General features: G+C 39.8%; 1 protein-coding gene across 2 annotated transcripts; it reads right to left on the bottom strand.

Annotated features, from left to right (window-relative positions):
- Window positions 1-1,447: 1,447 nt before the first annotated feature.
- On the bottom strand, window positions 1,448-21,745 carry TAF7L (TATA-box binding protein associated factor 7 like). 2 transcript variants are annotated; one of them, XM_089904274.1, is made up of 14 exons: window positions 21,402-21,745; window positions 20,319-20,322; window positions 17,642-17,720; window positions 16,728-16,806; window positions 15,261-15,394; window positions 14,488-14,614; window positions 14,193-14,248; window positions 11,635-11,676; window positions 10,697-10,769; window positions 10,253-10,366; window positions 9,611-9,829; window positions 9,302-9,414; window positions 7,936-7,995; window positions 1,448-2,435 (listed from the first exon to the last, which is right to left on the bottom strand). In XM_089904274.1, exons 1-14 carry the CDS (start codon window positions 21,655-21,657, stop codon window positions 2,391-2,393), a joined length of 1,401 nt encoding a protein of 466 aa, XP_089760400.1. In that variant the 5' UTR covers window positions 21,658-21,745; the 3' UTR covers window positions 1,448-2,390. The 2 variants fall into 2 exon arrangements, with proteins under 2 accessions (XP_089760400.1, XP_022436414.2); XM_022580706.2 differs by lacking the exon at window positions 20,319-20,322 and having other exon boundaries at window positions 10,697-10,844; window positions 17,642-17,709; window positions 21,402-21,701.
- Window positions 21,746-22,026: the final 281 nt, after the last annotated feature.

Genomic DNA, 22,026 nt, shown 5'->3' with positions numbered 1-22,026 from the left:
TTGCCCGTCTTCCCACGTTCCAGGAGGATCACAGGGCATTCTGCCAAGGCCTGGGGCCACCTGCAGTTGAGCCTTGCCTATGTGGAAAGACACACCTCAATTTGGCCTAGGCTGGCCTTGCCATATGTCAAGTGCTCAAAAGCCACACATGGCTAGTGGATACCATATTGGACAGTGCAGTTCTGTAACATGCCAAAGTCACAATCACTGGGCTGTAGAAAAGGAAACCTTCATGATATATTACGTGTGTGTGTGTTGGGGGAGGGGGGGAGTCAGGGCGGCAACAAGCCTTGGGTGACTGGAGGGCAGTGGAGAAGCAGTTACCCAGGGTTACAAGACGTGGTAATAGAGGGAACAGAAGGGCACCACAGATACACAAATTTGCTCCTTCCCGTTGTCTTCCCTTCCCCACTGCCTCTCAGCAGAGCTCTGGCTGCTCTTGGGCTACAGTATTGGACAGAGGCTGGACTAGGGCTCTTCTACTTCTCTCACCCCTGGATGCCACCTGTGGTCTATGTGCCACTCTCTCCGGCCTCAGTCTCTCCAGCCACGTCCCCAGGGTACTTTTTATGTTTTTGCCCCAGTCCTATGCCATCCTTCATCTGGAAAGGTCTATCTTCTTTTCAAACCCTGCCTCTTCCCCCACCTTCTGCCTCTGACAAGTCCTTTTCCCTATTCTTTCTTCTCATCTTTTAAATTCTGGGTTTCTGAAAAAAAAAACTTTAAAAAACCATCTTGGTTTTCAAGCTATCCTCTAACTTTTCTCCTAATCTTGGCTTTATTTTGTTTGTCCATGTCTCTCCCTTAGACCCACTTCTTCCCTGCATTTGTCCCCAGCATTCCTTCTGCCTTCATCCCTTCTCCATAGGCCCTGCCCATGCATACTGACTTCCCCTTCTCTGCCCTTGGCTTATTACCTTCAACTTGGAATGAGAGAACTAAAAGTGGCAGAGAAATCTTGGGGGTTCATTTCCTAGAGTGGTACCGACTTCATCAATTGGGACCAGACCTGGGTCTAGCTGGGCTACTTCCAGAAAACCTTCAGATGTCTCTTGGTGATAAGCATTATCACCCTTGATTTCCAGATAAGGACATAGAGGCTCTAAGAGGTGTAGGGACTTGCCCAAGGTAGGTAGCAGAGCCAGGATTCCAACCTTGTGTTCCTTCCACTACAACATAATTCAGTGCAAATATTGGAGCTGCCATTTCTGTTACTTCTCTGTACCTTCTCTCAAAATCCCAATGATTTATGGTGAATATGAGATGATCTGCTTAGTTCATTAGGAGTTATCCTAAGAGCTCTTTAGAAGGATGTCCCAGTGCTGACAGCATCTTCTTTAATTTCCTAACTGCAGAATTTATTGCTTGTCTCACCAGTTTCCTTTTGGATATGAATGTACTTATCATGGGAGCTGTTTAATAAAGTAACAGTAATCCACTTAAGGAATTTATTTATTGCTTAAGGAATACAGACTATAAAATCTTAACATAGCTGAAAATCACCAAACTGGCCCAGGGTTTTTAAGGAAGTTTTCACAGGCAATACAAGTATCTGTTTTTTGTTCGTTTTTTTTTTTTTTGCCACGAGGCTTATGGGAGTTCCCAGACAAGGGGTTGAACCCAGGCCATGGCAGTGAAAGCCTGGAATCCTAACCACTAGGCAACCAGGGAGCTCCCACAGGTATCTGTTTTTTTTCCTAACCTTTTCCGATGGGGGTTAGGAAGAAGAGGCTCAGAATAAGGATAACAGCTCAGAATATCATCTCTGTTCTAACTAGTGCCATAGCTGCCATATAACAACCAGACACAATCCTAAAACCATTAACAACAGAACAAAGATAGCAGCAGCAAGAAATCGTCCCTGAGCCGGAAAGCAGCCTTTAATGCCTGAACAGAGACAGGATACAACCTAGTATCAACTGCTGCCAGATAGGCACTTATTCACTGTGGCAGGTCCTAGCCCTTGGTAGAAATGGTTTGACTCTATGTTTTAGGAAATATTTGAAACAAACAGAAGAAGAAAAAGCTAAAAATCTATGCAAACCAGCTGTACAGCCTTCAGGTTAGACTGTCTGCCTTTGGCAAGCATGGCTGAATCATCTGGGACACCATAAAAGAGAAACAATTTAAGTTAATTCTCAAACTGATAAAGAGAAGCAAAGTCCCATAGTTAAGTTGGGTCTTCAGGTCTACTAGTTTTTAATACTTTGTCCCTTCCTACATGGCTACAAACTTTGAATATAACTAGCAAAAAAAAAAAAACGTTCAGAGAAACAAATACAAATGATGCAACATAAGGCAATGAAAGGGGAAGAAACAGGTACAATTTCATCTAGGTCTTCAGTCTGGATGGTGAAGCCAAGGTTTGTGTGCCAGGCTGAAGGCTCTTCTCACTTCTTCAGAGAATAGTTCAGTCTTTTCCGTAGATAAATGAGCTGTAGGGAGAGGCAGAAAAACATGAAAAATTCATCTGAAATCTTAAGTTCCATTACTTGATCTAGAATTTACTTATGTAAACCAAAAAGAAAGACTGTAATTTGGCATTTATAAGGTTATCTTAGTCTTACAATGTTCCAAAGAACAGTGCCACAGTCAAGAACACAAACAATGATGCTGTCCTTTATCATGCCAAACTTATAAAAGGAAGCTTCAAAATTGAATATACTAAAGAAATTAAATATGCTTGCTGTTAAGAATTTGTACTTCTGGGAAGAGTGTACAGAGGTCACAGCTCACTGTAGGGGCAAAGGAGATGGGATCACTGTAGCCATAGTCTAAGACTCAAAAGATAAGGCAGTTGTGATAGCTTCTTGCCCCACTGAACGCACCGTGTCTTAAACTGAGTCGTGGCTGCTGCTTCCTGCCATGTTATGAGACCCTTGAAAACTGGCTCAGAGTCCTAACCAATAACAAGTCTGATGACGTTCTACTTACCCTGATGCTTTTTAAGTCAGAAGCCCTGAACATTTTGTGATGTAAGATTTATTTTTTTTTATTTACTTGAAATGGCAAAGTGACCAATAACACTCAGGTATACTGTCTTTGATACAAAGATTGTTTTTGAGTATTATTCAATTTAGCTCGCCCCATATCAGTGTGGATTTTCATTTTGTGGAATGACAGGAATGGAGCATTACAAAATGATCCTGTGCTGGACATGAGCTACCAAACTGCTATAATTGCTAGCTGTAGTAATTGAGAGCATCTTTTCACTCAGATGCTGACCATGATTACCACCACTGACTTCTCCAGTTCTTTCTCCTTTACGGGCACTTTCTCCTCCCACCACCTCCTAAAGGGAGGTTTTTCCTTGGGTTCAGACTTCTTGCTGAACAGTCAACCTGGCTAACTCATCTATCCCCACAGCTTCAATGATCATTTCTATGCATGAGGCACTCTCCAATCTCCCATTTTAAAAAGTGCTTCCAACTCAACTCATCATCTTCTCCATCCTCCACCCCCCAAGAATCCTCTTCAAGTTGTCTTCAATCCTGTTAGTGGCTCATCATTTTCCAGTCACCCAGGCTCCTTGTTCCCTTTTTGTCCTGGAAATCCAATCAATTTTTAAGTTCTGATTCCTTCTATCACTTGCATCTTCCTCTAGTCTTTCCCCCCTCCAATTTCTCCTATATACTGCTGGCAGAGAAAATTTCCTGAGTTACTCCCCAGGTGAAAAAGCTTTTAGGGCTTATTATGACCTACACCAAAAATCTAAACTCTTAAGCCTGGCATCACCACCTCTGAGCCACTGTGAATGCTACTTTCTATACAGAATGCCTTCATTTCTCTATCTCTTTATTAGAACCTTACCCACCTCTTAAGGCCCCAAACACCATCTCTCCATGAAGCTTCCCCTAATCTCCATGGACAAAAATTAGCTCTCATTCCTTTAAATTCCTATCCCTCTCATGTATTTCTCCCCAACTGGAGGCAGAGACTGTGTCATAAGCATTTTGTAGTTCCCTGTGGAACCCAGCTTTAAGTAGGTGCCCAATAAATCTATGTTGAATAAATGAGCTAACATAAAGGGTTCTGAGTGAATAAAGTTTACAACTGTAGTTCTATGTTGAAAATAGCACTCCCCAATACTAACTACTTACATGTAGGAAAACAAAGATGTTTAGTGGGTGCTAAAGCAATCCTGGCATTAACTGTTCACATGGCTGTTTATAAGCAGTACTTGGATGAGTGATGTGCTGAGGGGAAGGGAATATACAGAACATAAGAATTCTCCTGGCCTTGTTTGTATGGGGATGAGCATGGGGGATGGCATCACTACCTTAAGAGCTCTATGCTCGGGAATTCCCTGGCGGTCCTGTGGTTAGGACTCCGCACTTTCACTGCTGAAGGTGCGGGTTCCTGCAAGATGCGCGGCGCGGGCCCCCCCCCCCGCCAAAAAAGCTCCATGCTAAGTCCATCCTCAAAATACGACCTCCAGTCTCTTTAAAACTGTTACTCTACCCTCAACAGTATAGGGCTGGAACCGGCATACATTTCTATACAGCTACTTGACCCTCACTTATCCCACACTGCCCTCTTTTCTTTTCACTCTGCTCACTCTCTTGTGGCTTTAAATGATAGTCTTTCAAGTTAGAAATCTGGCATACATCCTTAATGCTCTTTTCCCCTTCAACACTCAGTAATTGGCCCAATTCCCATCAATTCTACCTTTAAAATACATTCTCTCATATATAAATGTTCACAACAGCATTATTCATGGTAACCAAAAAGTGGAAACAACCCAAATGTCAACTGATGGATGAATGGATAAACAAAATGTTGTATATCTGTACAATGGAATATTATTCAGCCATGAAGTGGAATAAAGTACTGATACATTCTACAACATGGGTTAACCTTGAAAACATTATGCCAAGTGAAAGAAGCCAGACACAACAGACCTTGTAGTATATGTTTCCTTTTTTTTTTTTCTTCAGCATCACTGTATTTCTTTTCTTTTTTTTTTTAACATCCTTATTGGGGTATAATTGCTTTACAGTGGTATGTTAGTTTCTGCTTTATAACAAAGTGAATCAGTTATACATATACATATGTTCCCATATCTCTTCCCTCTTGAGTCTCCCTCCCTCCCACCCTCCCTATCCCACCCCTCCAGGTGGTCACAAAGCACCGAGCTGATCTCCCTGTGCTATGCAGCTGCTTCCCACTAGCTATCTACCTTACATTTGGTAGTGTATATATAGAACTACCATATGACCCAGCAATCCCACTACTGGGCATATACCCTGAGAAAACCATAATTCAAAAAGAGTCATGTACCAAAATGTTCATTGCAGCTCTATTTACAATAGCCCGGAGATGGAAACAACCTAAGTGCCCATCTTCGGATGAATGGATAAAGAAGATGTGGCACATATATACAATGGAATATTACTCAGCCATAAAAGAAACGAAATTGAGCTATTTGTAATGAGGTGGATAGACCTAGAGTCTGTCATACAGAGTGAAGTAAGTCAGAAAGAGAAAGACAAATACCGTATGCTAACACATATATATGGAATTTAGGGAAAAAAATATCATGAAGAACCTAGGGGTAAGACAGGAATAAAGACACAGACCTACTGGAGAACGGACTTGAGGATATGGGGAGGGGGAAGGGTGAGCTGTGACACGGCGAGAGAGAGGCCTGGACATATATACATTAACAAACATAAGGTAGATAGCTAGTGGGAAGCAGCCGCATGGCACAGGGATATCGGCTCGGTGCTTTGTGACCGCCTGGAGGGGTGGGATAGGGAGGGTGGGAAGGAGGGAGACGCAAGAGGGAAGAGATATGGGAATATATGTATATGTATAACTGATTCACTTTGTTATAAAGCAGAAACTTACACACCATTGTAAAGCAATTATACTCCAATAAAGATGTTAAAAAAAAAAAAAGTCATGTACCAAAATGTTCATTGCAGCTCTACTTACAATAGCCCGGAGATGGAAACAACCTAAGTGCCCATCTTCAGATGAATGGATAAAGAAGATGTGGCACATATATACAATGGAATATTACTCAGCCATAAAAAGAAATGAAATTGAGCTATTTGTAATGAGGTGGATAGACCTAGAGTCTGTCATATAGAGTGAAGTAAGTCAGAAAGAGAAAGACAAATACCGTATGCTAACACATATATATGGAATTTAAGAAAAAAAAATGTCATGAAGAACCTAGGGGTAAGACAGGAATAAAGCCACAGACCTACTAGAGAATGGACTTGAGGATATGGGGAGGGGGAAGGGTGAGCTGTGACAAAGCGAGAGAGAGGCATGGACATATGTTTCCTTTTTATATGAAATAACCAGAATAGGCAAAGTAGGCTAGTAGAAAGTAGATTAGTGGTTGCCTAGAACTGGGTGTGGGGGGGTGGTGAGTGGGAGGGTCAGAAGAAACGGGAAATGACTGCTAATGGGTACAGGTTTCTTTTTTGGGTGATAAAAATGTAAAATTGATTGTGGTGATGGTTGCACAATTCTGTGAATATACTAAAAGCCATTGAATTGTACAATTTAAATGGGTGAATTGTATGGTATATGAATTATATCCCAATAAAGCTGTTATAACACATTTTTATTGCAGTTAAATATATATATATATATTCTTTCCAAATGAAATAATGCCATTTGCAGCAACATGGATGGACCTAGATATTATCATATTAAGTGCAGTAAGTCAGAGAAAAACAAATATCATGACATCACTTACATATGGAATCTAAAAATATGATACAAATGAACTTATTTACAAAACAGAAATAGACTCACAGACATAGAAAACAAACTTATGGTTACCAAAGGGGACAGCAGGAGGGGGGAGGGGAGATAAATTAGGAGTTTGGGATTAACATATACACACTACTATATATAAAATAGATAAAAAAATAAACAACATGGACCAACTGTATAGCACAGGGAAGTATACTCAATATCTTGTAGTAACCTATAATGGAAAAGAATTTGAAAAAGAACACACACACACACACACACACACACATATATATATAACTGAACCACTTTGCTGTATACCTGAAACTAACACAACACTGTAAATTAACATTTTAATAAAAAAGAAAAAATATTTATTCTTTCCATCTCCATTGCCACCTCCTTATTTCAAGTTACCATCACCTTTTATTAGACGACCCCACAGCCTCCTAACTGGCCTCCCTGCTTCTAGTCCTGCCCTCCCACAATCCATTCTCCAGATAATAATCAAAGTGATCTTTAAAACTTCTAAATTAAATGTGACTCTCCTGCTTAAAACTCTCCAAGGGCTCCCCATTGCACTTAAGACTAAAACCCATCCTCCTTATCATGGACTGCAAGGGACCATACAATATGGCCTCTGCCTACTTCTCCAACCTTATGTTAAGTCACTCTCTTCCTCGCTTTAAATACTGCAGAGGTCCTCAGAGAGGCCAAGCTCTTTTCCAATGTGGGACCTGGCATACACTCCACCCAAGAAGCTCTTCACACACTTTTTGCCTGGACTTTTCCTTCAGGTCTCTTAAGTATCACTTCCTCAGAAAGGCTGATTATGATCTCCCCAGTTTAATTCAAGACTCTATTCAGATACCACCACTGACTCTTTCTCCTTCACAGCCCTTCTTTATGATTTGCACCTTTATATTTGTACGATAATTTGTTTGCTGTTGATCTTCCCTGCTAGACTGTTAGCTCCATGAGGAAAAGTACTGTATGTGTCTTATTCAACACTGTGTGTACATCCAGTGCTTTCCACTTAATAGACATTCAATATCTGCCGAATGAACAAATTTTCACAGAGACTTTGTTCCAACATGCTACCCTCATTTAGAAGATTTGGCCACTACTGTTCCTGTGAAAAGAACAGCCAGAAATGAGATTGGGGGGGTGGGGTTCTTTGCATCAAATGTTTTCTGGTTGATGTGAAAACACACTTCTCACCTGCTCATTTTTTTGTTTTTCCTGTAGCTTAAGCTGCTCCAGCACAGACTGTAAATGACTCTGGAAAACGAATTATATAAAAGATGAATGCCGAGTCTCAAAGGAAAAGAGAACCAAGAGAGACAAAGAGTTTGGCAAATAATTTGATAAGTAAGAAAACTGTCAGTCGTAACAAAAGAGTACTTTTAAAAAAAGAATTAGGAAAAGAATGTCTCTATGTGTATAACTGCATCACTTTGTACAGCAGAGATTGGCACAACATTGTATATCAACTCTACTTCAATAAAAACACATTTAAAAAAGGATTTAGAGTATAAAAACTACACTCTCCAACTGCAGGGCCATTCGATTTGATTTTATACACCCTACATGGCATTTTTTTTTCTTGCCCTAAAACAAAGAGTTAGAATGCCTTCATGTTACCTTTTTCTAGTTTAGCACAAATCCTTTGACTGTGGTGACCTACTTAAAGAGCTGGCCTGGAATCTGGTGCTGACTCCTTCATTCCCCTGCACTAGGGCAGAATATTACCATTCTTAACTACTACTGCACACAACAATCATAATACCATATATCTGTATCTTTCAAAGTATGTCCACATCTATTATCTAACTTGGTTATTCTGAAGGACAACACTCTAAATAAGTATAGTTCTGTGTCAAGTTGCTCCCCTTTGATGACAACAGCTCTATAGAAAAAGAAATCTGGCAAGGAATTCTCCAGATGCTTCAGAATTTCCCTCACTAGAAAAAGGGAAGCAAACATGGCCTAAACATACATTTTCCTTTTGCTGATATGTGTATTAATAAAATATGTATTAATGCATATTAATAAAAAATAAAGCATGATATTAATTTTTGTTCAAGCAGGCATCATAAAAATTTTAAATTAATTTAGTTTCTCTTTCATTGTAATGAATACGTTTTGGTACAGAGCAACAGGGTTCAATCTGTGCCCTACCACTTACTGTGGTCCTTGGCAAGTTACTTAATCTCTTTGAATTTCAATTTCTTATCTATAAAATGGGAATAGTGACAGCACCTATATTTCAGGGATGTCAGGATGAAATGAGATAATACACGTAAAATGCTTAGCTCTGTACATGCCTTTCACATAGTTAAATGTTCAATATTGGCAATTATTATCTCAAGTCTCCTGGTCCCCTCCCAAAAATGCTTATATAAGATGATCAAAATTACTCAGGTAAAAGGAAATAGGGCTACCTTTTATTAGGGGTATCTAAGAGGTTGTTCAGGTTCATGAATGAGCCAGAATGCTGCACAGAGATGACATGAGTGGAAACACAAAGATGGGATTTTGAAAGTAAGATATCAGGATATATTTATACCAGCCAACAAGAATTTACCTTGAGCATTAGGTTTTCCACTTTCATAATGAGCTTCTTCTGTCTTTGTGCTTTGCACTGAATCTCTTGGAGCTTTTTCTCCACGTAATGAGTCTGCTTCTGAATTTTCATGACTAACAGAGATAGACAAAAACTTCATGTATCTAAACATGGCCTAAACTAGTGGACCAAGATCCAAATCAACTAAAACTCCACTACACATCTGAGCAATAATTTCTCAAACTTAACTTTGCAACTAACACGTGTTTAGAGTCAGTCTTTAGTACTGCCACCCACTCTGTCCCACCCCTTTGTTTTTCCCTAACTTACCCATTGAGCTGGTTCCCTCCTTTGCCTCATACTGGCCAGATTCAGTGAACTTGTCCTGTAGCTCCCTTTCCATATACATTTCATAATAATCTTCTTCCTCTTCCTTGTCTTTATCTGCATCATCATAGTCATCCTCTCCCTCTTCATCTTCCTCCTTATCATCCTCAACTTCACTGTTACTGCTAGAGTCATTGACCATCTCCCGAAACACACCATATTCTATGGGTTTTAAGCAAAAGAAAGGTGAAACCATCTGAAGCTTTTCAAATAATTCCCACTCCAGCTGCAATTATACTCCCCCTCAAGTTTACTGGGCAACCAATGAATTTTAAAAATAATTTTTCTCACAGGAAGATTATTCCCTTTATAAAACAAGGACAGGAAAGGCAAAACACTGTAACATTCATTCATGTATTCAATGATCAAAATATTCAGAGAATCCAAGGGCCCACAGGAATTTAGAATAGCAGAGATGGATGGGATATTAGAACCCCAATCTAAAACCCCTAAACTTGTGGGACCAATACGAGGAGAGAAGGGCAAAGGCACCCTTTTTCTGTGATTGGCCTGAGTTTACGGAGAATGGTCCTACAGTCAACACCTGCCCTCTCTGAAGCTCCTGCTTTGCCTTTATTAATGCACCTGGTGAGGTATGACGCTGCTTACAGCCACTCATTTCTGAGGCTATCTCAAAGCCTGGAATGAAGCCTTGACTTTCTATTTCCTTGGTTTCACCTTCGGCAATGACCTCCCATCCTGAAAGGAGAGGCAGTCAAGGAAAAAGCAGAAAGCAGAAGGCAAACTTGAAAGGGAAGAGCCTCTCTGGCTGAAAGTGCTATTTAATTTAGTCCAACTTCAGGCCATTGGTATCTGGATTCCTAGTATAGAAAAGTGCCTTATACTGAATTACACAAGTAAATAATTTCTATTACATGAATGTACTGTTCCTAGCTAGAAAGTAACATTTCCAAAAATCTTAAGTTCTGTACATTAACATCAGCACACAATATCAGAAATGAGAGCTTGTCACCAAGTGCATTCTGGGTGGAAGAGACTACACAGAAAATATTTAGTATAAAAGGATACGGACACTGATAGCTTCAGCATCTGAGTGCAGCAGTCTTTTCACTTCCTTTTCCACATCAGGAGGTTCAACGTGCTGAACCAAAGTTGGAGAAGAAGGAATACCAGTAACATCACTTAACACCCTGTGTTCTGCAGAAATGTCCTCTTCCTACATACAAATGAATTCAAATAATTAGGCCTCTTTAAGATACATCCAATCAAATTTCTACTTTAAACAGTGCTATTTATGAAGGAAACTTTGATCAGGGTCTATATTTTTGTACAGTAAGCTTATTTTTTCCCAATCGAATTACTTGAGACATTTAATCTTTTCAATCTGCAACTCTATGTTAAAGACCTCCTCAGAGGCATGACCCTTAAGCCTCAGTTGTTAATTATTTGCGCTGACCCACACTGGCAAAGAACTATAATTTTTTTGTTACTTGGAAGTAATTTGGTTTAAAGATCCAAAATCCCAGATTCCACTTCTCCACATCTTTATTATTAGAGAGTTTCCTATAAAAACTGGGTCTTAGCCACATATTCTCCCTTAAATCCAATTTTAGACAATTATCTCCACAGCAACCAATTCATCATGCCACAAATAGAGATTAGAACTTTGAGGGGGAATAACTAATTACAAACAACTGCTGGTAAGAGTGAACCCTGGCTTCCAAGAAATGGTTTTTAAAAATAAATATCACAGAAAAGAAGCAGATTAAAATACACAGGGTCACTGATCAAATTGTATCTTTTGCTCTTGGAGTTGTCAGACATTGAACAATGAATTCACTTTTCAGTGAATCAAATTCAGTGTATGTGTATGGGAGTGGGGGTTGCAGGTGAGAAGGAAGGCTTGAAAGCAATCTTTATGATTTTTTTGATTTGTTTGAAATAAAAGAGCTGTGAAATAAAACACAGCATAGGTTAACAATAAAGTTATATTACGATTTGTCTACCTCAGGAAAGCTGACTTCTTCAGTTTGTTTGATATCAGTGACCTATGAAATAAAACACAATGAACAATGAAGTTATATTATAATTGTTGTACTTTACTAAAGCTTAAAGAGTTCTAGAACCATTCTTAATGTAGTTTTTTTTTTTTTTCTTTGCGGTACGTGGGCCTCTCACTGTTGTGGCCTCTCCCGTTGCGGAGCACAGGCTCCGGACGCGCAGGCTCAGCGGCCATGGCTCACGGGCCCAGCCGCTCCGCGGCATGTGGGATCTTCCCGGACCGGGGCACGAACCCGTGTCCCCTGCATTGGCAGGCGGACTCTCAACCACTGCGCCACCAGGGAAGCCCTTAATGTAGTTTTATATTTAGTAGGCACTCAATGAATGCTGTTGACTGACAGTATAAAACCAAAGCAACCATGTTCATAGATTAAACATAGTAAAGCTATTGATCTATAGGTTCAATGCAATTCCTATCAAAATTCCAACAAGGTTTTCTATAGACATAGACAAACTTACTCTAAAATGTATATGGAAAGTTACAGACTCTAGAATGGCTACAACAATCTTGAATAAAGAAAAGTGAGATCAGTCTTCCTGATTTCAAGGCTTATTACAAAGCTACACTGTGGAATTGGTGATCAACACAGATTAATGGAACCCAGAAAAAAATCTCACACAAATATGCCCAACTTAGTTTTTACAAAGGTGCAGAAGCAATACAACGGACAAAGGGTAGCCTTTTTAACAAATGGTGCTGGAACAATTGGACATGCAAAGGGAAAAAAAAAAGAACAACCTTGAACTAACCCTCAAACCTTTTACAAAAATTAACTCAAAAATGGATTGTAGACTTAAATTAAATATAAAACTTAAAAAAGATAGGAGAAATCTTCAGAATCTGGGCTAGGCAAACAGTTCTTATACTTGACATGAAAAACATGATCCTTAAAAGGAGAAATCAATAAATTGGACTTCATCAAACAAAAAAACTTTTGCTCTGTGAAAGACCCAGTGAAGAACATAAAAAGACAAGTTACAGACTGGGAGAAAATATTTGCAAACCACGTATCTGAAAACTAGTATTTGGAATATAAAAAAGAACTCTCAAAACTCAACAATAAAAGCAATCCATTTAGAAAATGGGCAAAAGGCATGAACAGACACTTCACTGAACTGAACATATAGATAGCAAACAAGCACATGAGAAGATGCTCAACATCTTTAGCCATCAGGGAAATGCAAATTAATACCACAATGAGATCACTACACATCTATCAGAATGGCTAAAATAAAAAATATTGACAACACCTAATGCTGGTGAAAATGTAAAGAAATTGGATCGCACATACATTTCTGGGGCAAATGTAAAATGGTGCAGCCACTTGGAAAACACTATGGGTAGTTTCTTATAAAACTAAACATGCAACATACCCAGTAATTGCACTCCTGGGCATTTATGCCAAAGAAATGAATACTTATGTTCACACAAAAACCTGCTGGCAGCTTTATTTATAATAGTCAAAAAATGGAAACAGCCAAGATGTACTTCTATGAGTGAACAATTAAGCAAACTGTGGTACATTCATAACACGGCATACCACTCAGCAATAAAAAGGAAGGAACTATTGATACATGCAACAATCCACATGGACCTTAAGGGAATTAATCTGAGTGAAAAAAAAAAGCCAGTCTCAACTGTTATACTTTGTATGACTCCATTTATACGACATTCTCGAAATGACAAAATTATAGAGATGGAGAACATATTAGTGATTAGCAGAGGTTAGAGCCTGGTGGTTTGGGGTGAGGAGGAGATGGGTGTGGCTTTAAAAGGGCAAGATGAGGGATCCTGGTGGTGACAATACTGTTCAGTATCTTGACTGCGTGGGTAGATACACCAACATACACATGGGATAAAATTGCATAGAACTAAACACATGCACACACATACACAGGAGAAAGTAAAACTGGAGCAATTTGAATAAGATTAGTGAATAGTAATAATGTCAATTTCCTATTTGTGATACTGTACTATAGTTTTGCAAATGTTACAATGGGAAGAACTGGGTAAAGGGTACACAGTATCTCTTTTCTATTGCTTACAACTGCATGTAAATCTACAATTATTTCAAAATAAAAAATTTAATTAAAAAAGAAGCCAAGGTATAGTACTCCTGTAGTTTGCCCAGGGTTCTACAAGTCTGAGTTAAGGTTAGAAATACAACCACAATTCCCAATTCTCAGGTTCTGGATGTGTTCACTTTAAAGCAAGATTTTGCAGTTGGAAACTTTTAAAAGCGTTAGCAGAAGTTTCAAGTTCATGACACATCTAGATCCCTAAGTGACTACCCTATAACTTCAAGGGTCAAGTCTGTTTTTGTTCTTTACATATTTCCAATTGTTAGCACACAGTGCCTGGCATGTTGCTCATACTCAGCAAATGTTTATTGGACATATAAATGACTGAACAAATGAATACCCAACTGACTGTCTCCCTTCCCCCCCATTCATAATCCTCTTCCAATCCAACCAGTAGACACAGAAATAGCATGCCACTAACCTCTTTTGTTGTTTTGCAGAAGCTTCTCTTTTTGACATTCCTAAGTGGTGGAGTAACTAAAATAAATTCAACATGGTGAAATGTATATATGACTGATGGTAGTCACATATCTGTCTGAATTTGATAAGGTTATGCTCTAAGTCACTGGCTCATGACACGACTCGTTCCTTTAAGAGTGTCTGGATGCCTACTGAACCAAATACCTAAGTGTGGTAACAGATCCCTGGCTCACAAGTAATTAGGATCCAGCAGATAAATGTAGTTAGCCAGAATGAGCAAGGGACTGATGACTTACTGCCATGCTTCCAGATATGTTTTTTCTGTCTCTCCTTTTTACTTTTCCTGATTGCTTTAAGATCAGTAGAGGTGACCGGTTCTTCAGGATGAGAGTGGACACCACCAGCAGCAGTGCACACAAGCATCTGCATTTAACAAAGACAAAGAAGTTGACTGTGGCCACAAATCTTGGGTTAGTAATGGATAATGATCATTCTTACCACCAGAAATCCTGGAGCACAAAAGTAAGGAGAATGCTACTTGGCATTTCCAGAAAACCAAGTATTACATACACTCATATGCATTCTCTCTCTATCTCGGCAGCACAGCATATGGACTCTGAGTTTGTTGTTGTCTTTTTTAGCTCCAGTGCTTACCACTGCGGAAGGAATGTGTTGAAAACAAGATATATCTTAGCATTTTGATTTATAAAGGAAACAAAAAATCAACAGTAGAGATGATGAATAAGAACCAATGTAAACCTCCAGAGTTAACAGCACACTGCTTTAACAGGAATTTCAGACGAAGATCCCAGGTGCTCATATTTTTCAAATAATGAAAGGCACTATAAATGGCAAACAGGAGGCTCTAAAAGCTATTTGGATAAAATAAAGTAGTGAAAAGTGATGGATCAAACACCAAACCAGAACATGACATTGTATTCCCTGTGCAATTGAGCTGGAAATTAGAAATGACAAGCAGGTGAAAAGAGAATTGAAAGAAAGAAAAGGAGGGAGAAAGTAAATCCTTGAAGGATGTGTGGGCGAGTAGATTAAGAAAACTTGTCCATACCTGGGAAATATCTGCCGTTTTATAAAAAGTTGTTTTATCCAGAGTTTTCAGGCTTTCAACAACACAAGGCAAATCAACCAGCTTCGCAGATAGTGAGACATCTTCAACCCCAACAACTGCATGACGTCCATCAGCTGAACAGAAGTAGAAAAGATTAAAGCTGACATCTTCCCAATGTACTCTCAAGACTCCTGGGGTCTGAATAATGAAGACTTATGGGGGACAGAGGAGTCTTTCATTGAAACTTACTATTTCTCACAATGCCAGAATTGTGTACGCAATTAGTAACTTCCCACAGCAAAGAAGGCAGAGTATATGGAGCTCTTTTTTTCTAGTTTATGTCATTCCATCAAAAGTAGCTGAGTTTCTTGGTCATGGTTGTGAACTAAAGTGAATGAAGTGGTAACTGTTTCATTCTCATCTTGAAAGGCCAACTCCATTCATTTAAACCCATTCGTTTGGACACCATTAGGAGCATTCGATCATGTCATTGTACATGGGTGTTTTCAAAGGGTTGGGTAAGGGGAGGGTTGATTCTAGAATAGTACTAATAAGTCTCAAGTTATAATCTCTAGTTAGTTTCACAAAGATAAAATTCTACACAATAGCCAGAGAGAGAGAGAGAGAGAGAGAGAGAGAGAGAGAGAGAGTCAGCTATATACTGACAACTCTGAATCCTGCCCAGATGTCTCAAACATGAACGTCTCTTGATACAAAAGGATTCAAGTGTAATCTTCTAATATTAAGTGAAAAAAGAAAGATGCAGAACTATGTTTGACATGATCCTTTTTGTGTAAATTATCTTTAAAAATATATAGAGATTATTTTTACGTTGGTATTATGCATAAAAGTTTTGTCTATAAGGAAACACAAGGAGAAAAGGCCAATATTAGTTATCCTTGGCATTGAGGTTGAGGCACTGTGAAGGATAGTTTCACTTCTCCTTTTGAACCTTTCTGTTTTATTTGAATTTTCTAGCCATGCATTTGTATTCCTTTTTTTAAAAGTGTCAGTAAGGGCTACCAGAGTGGTGGGATTATGGGCCATTTAAAATTTTATTCTTCATATACTTCTCTGTATTTAAAACTCTAATAAATATTATTTAAAAGAGATAAAGATATGTCACTTTTGTAAACAAAGAATAGTACATCCACCTGTCATTCCTCCGGACAGTCAGAAATCACAAGTTTCATATAGGAGACAATCAGCAGTATGCAAATCCCACAGTTGACCTCCAAGTTCTTCCTTATACACACCATGATAATTACCTCAAGTTGTATAAGTTCTACTTCCTTTCCTCTTAAAAGGAAGAGATGTAAGTGACTGAAGCTTCTCTTTGAGTCCATCAAGACAGAGACCACATTCTATTCTTTGTCACATCCTTGGTATCTAGTATTGTGCCTGACACATAGCAATCACTTAATAAATTACTGTTCAATGTATGGTGAATGGATATTAACTACTTACACAATAAGTCAATTTTCAGTTTATCCTTCATGGCAGCACTTCCAGACCGTATTATCTTCCTGGCAGTAGAAGCATGTTCCTAAAAAGGAGGTAGATTGAAAAATCAGAAGGATGAATTGTCTACTTAGCAGGTAATAGAACAGATATGTCAGAGACAGTCCTCCCTTAAATAGAACCTTAAACTTCCCAAACGTTAGGAACAATGCCATGTACCATGAGATACTGTGCACTGGGTAAGTCAAGTTAGGATGAAGTTGACTCTAATCTCATTGTTGTCTTTTAGTAGCTACAGATAATGCCTTCTCCTAGCTGTACCTTCCTGTTTCTCACTGTTACCCTTCAAGTTGTAGTTGCTAAGGGAAGGCTTGACTGCAGTTTACTGGCTATATTAATTAACCCTAATTAGGGAAATACCTTTCTGAAGCCCATCCTTAATGTACCTTTCTTAGACTAAATAATACTTAAATACAGGTATCAATAGGGGAAGAGTCCCTAACACAATGCTGAAATGAGCTTCAACATCCTTGCATGATGATGAATTTGAGGAGACAGTGCTAACCCCTCCATTGCCCCTTTTTGAGGTGACAGAAAGGAACTCTCTTTTAGAAGAGTCTTATCTTGGCTGTCCAGTGAGCAAGGCTGTTGGCATCTGTGATAAGTGACTGAATCCATCATTGTCCCACCTGTTCGCCAGGAAATCAACCCACACAGTAGGTGGCATGTGCAGGACAAAAGAAATGCTGCTTAAAAGAGTACACGCTAGAATAGGACTGCTAAATAGAACACAACTCCTGGGAAACAAATGTTCTTGGTTTTTATAGCCTACCTTAAATAATCAGAAATGCTACAGAATCCAAGCAGGGCTGATATTTATGCACTGAAGATATTTGGCCTGAGATACAAGGGTTTCTTACCAGAGGCAGACGCAATATAAACTGCTTCTCAAATTCGTAAGGAGGTTCATCCTGGCTTCTACTCATCTCTTGTTTTTGAGTTCACGAAAACAAAAACAAAACCAACAGAAAGTTACCAAAAACTCCTCTTGCCCCCTCTACTGACCACTTCTGGTAAAATTATACAATATCTTGCTGATAACCCTCACTGGAATGACGTGTGTACAGCTTCAAAACACTTTATTTGACATAACTTGATTATTTATAAAGTCACCTTATCTCCCCTCCCATATGTGCAGATTTTCCAACGTTAATACTAATTACATGATAACAAATGAAGTAAGAGCTGCTACACATGATTTAGTCTTAATATTCTTAGACTCTCCGGTAAAGGATTAACTCATCAATACAGTGGTGACTACCAAAGCAAGTAAGCTACATACCTCTGCAGAGAAGACTGCCAACCAAAGGCCAAAATCAACCCAAAAAACCACTGGCAGAAATGCTCTATGATGATTTGAAGGAAACAGCGCTTAATTTTCAGTATTTCACCTTAATGATCAATAAAATGGTAGGAATTAAACAGTCCGTGTGAGAGCAGGCAGCTTTTTATGACTCTAAAGCCAACATCAACAGCTCCGAGCTATCTCGGGGAAAAGTTAGGAGTCCCAGTCTTATGGCTGGGCTATCTATATAAGTACATCTAACTTCATGGAATAGACTCATTTCTGAAGGGATGATAATGAAAAAACATAAAATCTAATTTGATTTATTCATCACTAACATTTACTGCATGCACTCCATGTGCCAGGCTCTACATTGAGTGCATAAGGTCTATTATTTCATTTAATCCTCACAACCACCACTTATTTGAAATACCCCTAAGAGCCATTTGAAGGAATCCTAAGATGAATCCATATATATACATACACACACACACACACACACACACACACACACACACACACATATATATAATGCACATTCTGTAAAGTGAATAATCTCCAAGTTGATCTTCATTTTTTCATCTTATTTTCCATCTATTAGGGATATATCTGTAGTGGCTTGCATTTTGAGTTTTAGGGCCCACACTACTTCTGAGGAAATTTTTTCTCAAAAATGGAAAAAAGTGGGCTTCCCTGGTGGTGCAGTGGTTAAGAATCCGCCTGCCAATGCAGAGGATGCGGGTTCGAGCCCTGGTCCAGGAAGATCCCACATGCCATGGAGCAACTAAGCCCATGTGCCACAACAAGTGAGCCTGCGCTCTAGAGCCCGCGAGCCACAACTACTGAGGCCCGCGCACCTGGAGCCTGTGCTCCACAACAGGAGAGGCCACCGTAATGAGAGGACTTCGCGCTGCAGCAAGGAGTGGTCCCTGCTCACCGTAACTAAAAAGAAGGTCCGCACGCAGCAGCAAAGACCCAGCGCAGCCATAAATAAATAAATGGAAAAAAGCAGTGTACATATATGAAAACTGAAAAAGTTTTCTTATGTTCTAAGGACACTATGCTATACACCAAGTTATAAAATCTTATAATTTAAGTTAGATCAAAAGCTCCAGATAATGTATAGCCCCTAATACTCTGTAAACCATTAATTGAGTTCTGAGTTTTGAATTTGAATCTCACTTAAAAGCACTGGAACCTTTTTTAAAAACACATACAAGTGAATATAACAAAAAAGAAGCAGACTCAGAGATATACAGAACAAACTAGTGGTTACCAGTGGAGAGAGGGAAGGGGAGGGGAAATGTAGGGGTAGAGGATTAAGAGGTACAAACTATTAGGTATAAAATAAGCTACAAGAAAAAAAATAATAAAATAAGCTACAAGGATATATTGTGCAACACGAGGAATATAGCCAATATTTTATAATAACAATAAACAGAGCATAACCTTTAAAATTGTGAATCACTATATTGTACATCTGTAACTTATATAATATTGTACATCAACTATACTTCAATTTAAAAAAATTGGAAAAAGTGGGGGGAGGACAAAGAATATTTAGCACTACCAGTTAAAATAGAGAAAAGGAAAAACAAACAAACAAAACCTCATACAAGTGAGTCTGAGACCCTATTACAGGTAAATCATTCACCAGTTATGATTTCAGTCCTTTAGGCTGACTTCAGAAACTACCAGAAAGGCATAGAAAGCACAAGAGAAATCAGGAGTGAAAAATCAGACACCCAGGATGGGAGGGTGGAGTGGTGGGGAGGAGAGAGAGAGAGAAAAAGAGAAAGGGAGAAAAAGAGATTGATTATTTGTGATAGCCATTTCTCTCCTTTTCCTGCCTCATACAGTTATACACACACACACACATACAAAAACTAAATGTAAAGGTAAGGGGGAAAGTTAATTAAAATAAAATAAATTGAATAAAAAATCTTGGGACTGGGTACATTGCCTAACATAAGAGTAACAAACATTTAAGGTTGGAAGCAGAAATACAGATTTGAAGAACTAGCTGCTAAGCAAGATTTTATCAGATCAGTAGTAACTTTTAGATTTATCAGCAGAATTAAGACTAAGACATTTTGTTCATTTCAGTGCCTTTCTGGCAACTCCTCTCTTATGAAAGAAAGAATGTAAGAACTGGAACCATTTCAGAGAAGGTAGACACCCCTGGTAGAAATGAGTTTTAATGATTTTTTAGATTTGCTATCTGCATTTATACAATGAACTGGTTACATCATATTTCTTTTAAGAAAAGCCATCCACATTTTTCCAGCAAGCACTCTTTGACACCTAATTAAATTAACAGGACCTCTCTCCACCATTCACCGCCCCCACCCAGCCAGCTCCATCTCACTTCAACAGAATTAGAATTGGAATCAGAATTATGATTAAATGGAGGGCGCCTGACCGCAAGCTCCCATTAGCACAAGTCAGCACAAAACTAAATTGGTAGTTTCTCAAGTTCATAGCTGCTAGCTGCGGTTTGGAGGCAATGACCACTCCATCCTTATCCCAGGGGCACTAAGCTCCCAAGGGAAGACCGCAGCCCTAGGCTTTGATCCCATTTCCCTAGAAAACCTCCCACCAGGCCAAGGGGCCCTAAGCCTTCGCGCCACCCCAGGTGCGCTGGCAAGGGAAGAGCAGCGAGCAGCCCTTGGCGCCTCGTTGAGCCCTCCGACCGCCGGACTCACACGCCCCTCAGCCGACTCGCGCCGGGACGGCCTCTCTGCACAGGGTGGTTCCAGAGGAAGCGAGTGGGCTCCCGGCGGCGGGCGGACTGTGTGGCGCCAGGTAGGAGCCTCGCGCGCCACCCCTCCCCACACTTCCGCCACCGCGGATAGGCGGGTGGCCTCGAGGCGGCGGCCAGCTCGCCGCGTGCCTGGGCGGTAGACTCGAAGGGTGCTGATTGCGGCCGCTCAAGTACCTCGCGGAGCAAGGCTTCATAACAAATACCCTTTACACAGGGACTACCCTTGGGTCGGCCACGGGGGTTTTACCAGCACACAGTGATAACTGTAAAAGGGGTGGCAGAATTGCTCCGCAAATCCGTTAGGTTGGACCGATTTGTTCCTTGGTGACGCGACCTCGCCTGGTGAAAACTACACCGCCAAGCAAACCCATTAAATAACTAGAATCCGCGCCCAAACTACTCTAACTAGCTGATCCCTTTGAAACAAAGTCACTATTTTACATCTTTTGGACAGAGATACAGCGTACTCCTTTTATTTCTCTTAAATGGGCATTGCGGTTCAAATAAACTTCTAGCAGTTCGTTTCTCCCATAGATCCTTAATGTACGGAAAAAATCTTAAAACCACTTACCTGTCCCTTCTCGTAAGATTTCCAGAGGGGTTCTGGCAGCAGCCTGGTTGCCGATGGCGGCATCAGCTTGGGCGCCATAGTCGGCAGGAGTTTGGGCGCCAAGACCGCCGGCAGTTTGGGCGCCAAGGCCGCCGGCAGTTTCAGCTCCATGGTCAACGGCAGTTTGGGAATATCGGAGGCTCATTACTTCTGATGTTGAAGTCGGTGTTAAATCATTTTCTGAGGAACTGCGGCGACGTCCCTCAGGGCACTCCATGGTCTCTCGCTGAGGTCATAAAATGGCTTCCTATTGAGTCATGTGACCTAAAAGTTTCCAGAACTTTCCTAAAAATGAAACCGTTCCTAAAATGGTGTCCTTAAAGACACAGGGGTAATATTAGAGACATTAAGTGGTGCCTCTTAGAGATTATAGACGTGAAGTCTCTGTTGCCTTCACTTATCTAAACCTCATGGTAAGGAATAAATATTTTTAGAAGACTAATTGTGGTACAGTCTTTTCTTCTGGATACGTGATATTTTTTTCCCTTCAGTGAAGCTAAATTGCCAGAGCTTCAGACCGAGACAAAACCGTTTTTTATCCCTTTGAGAATTCATCCACTGATCTTTACTTTAGCATAATGTGGTG

The sequence above is a fragment of the Delphinapterus leucas genome, chromosome X (assembly GCF_059928025.1).
Source record: "Delphinapterus leucas isolate spDelLeu-1000000601 "Yukka" chromosome X, BTC_Dleu_Yukka2, whole genome shotgun sequence".
NCBI classification, from domain to species: Eukaryota; Metazoa; Chordata; class Mammalia; order Artiodactyla; family Monodontidae; genus Delphinapterus; species Delphinapterus leucas.
The sequence above is the reverse complement of the archived record's forward strand: the minus strand, read 5'-3'. Positions and strand labels throughout refer to the sequence as shown.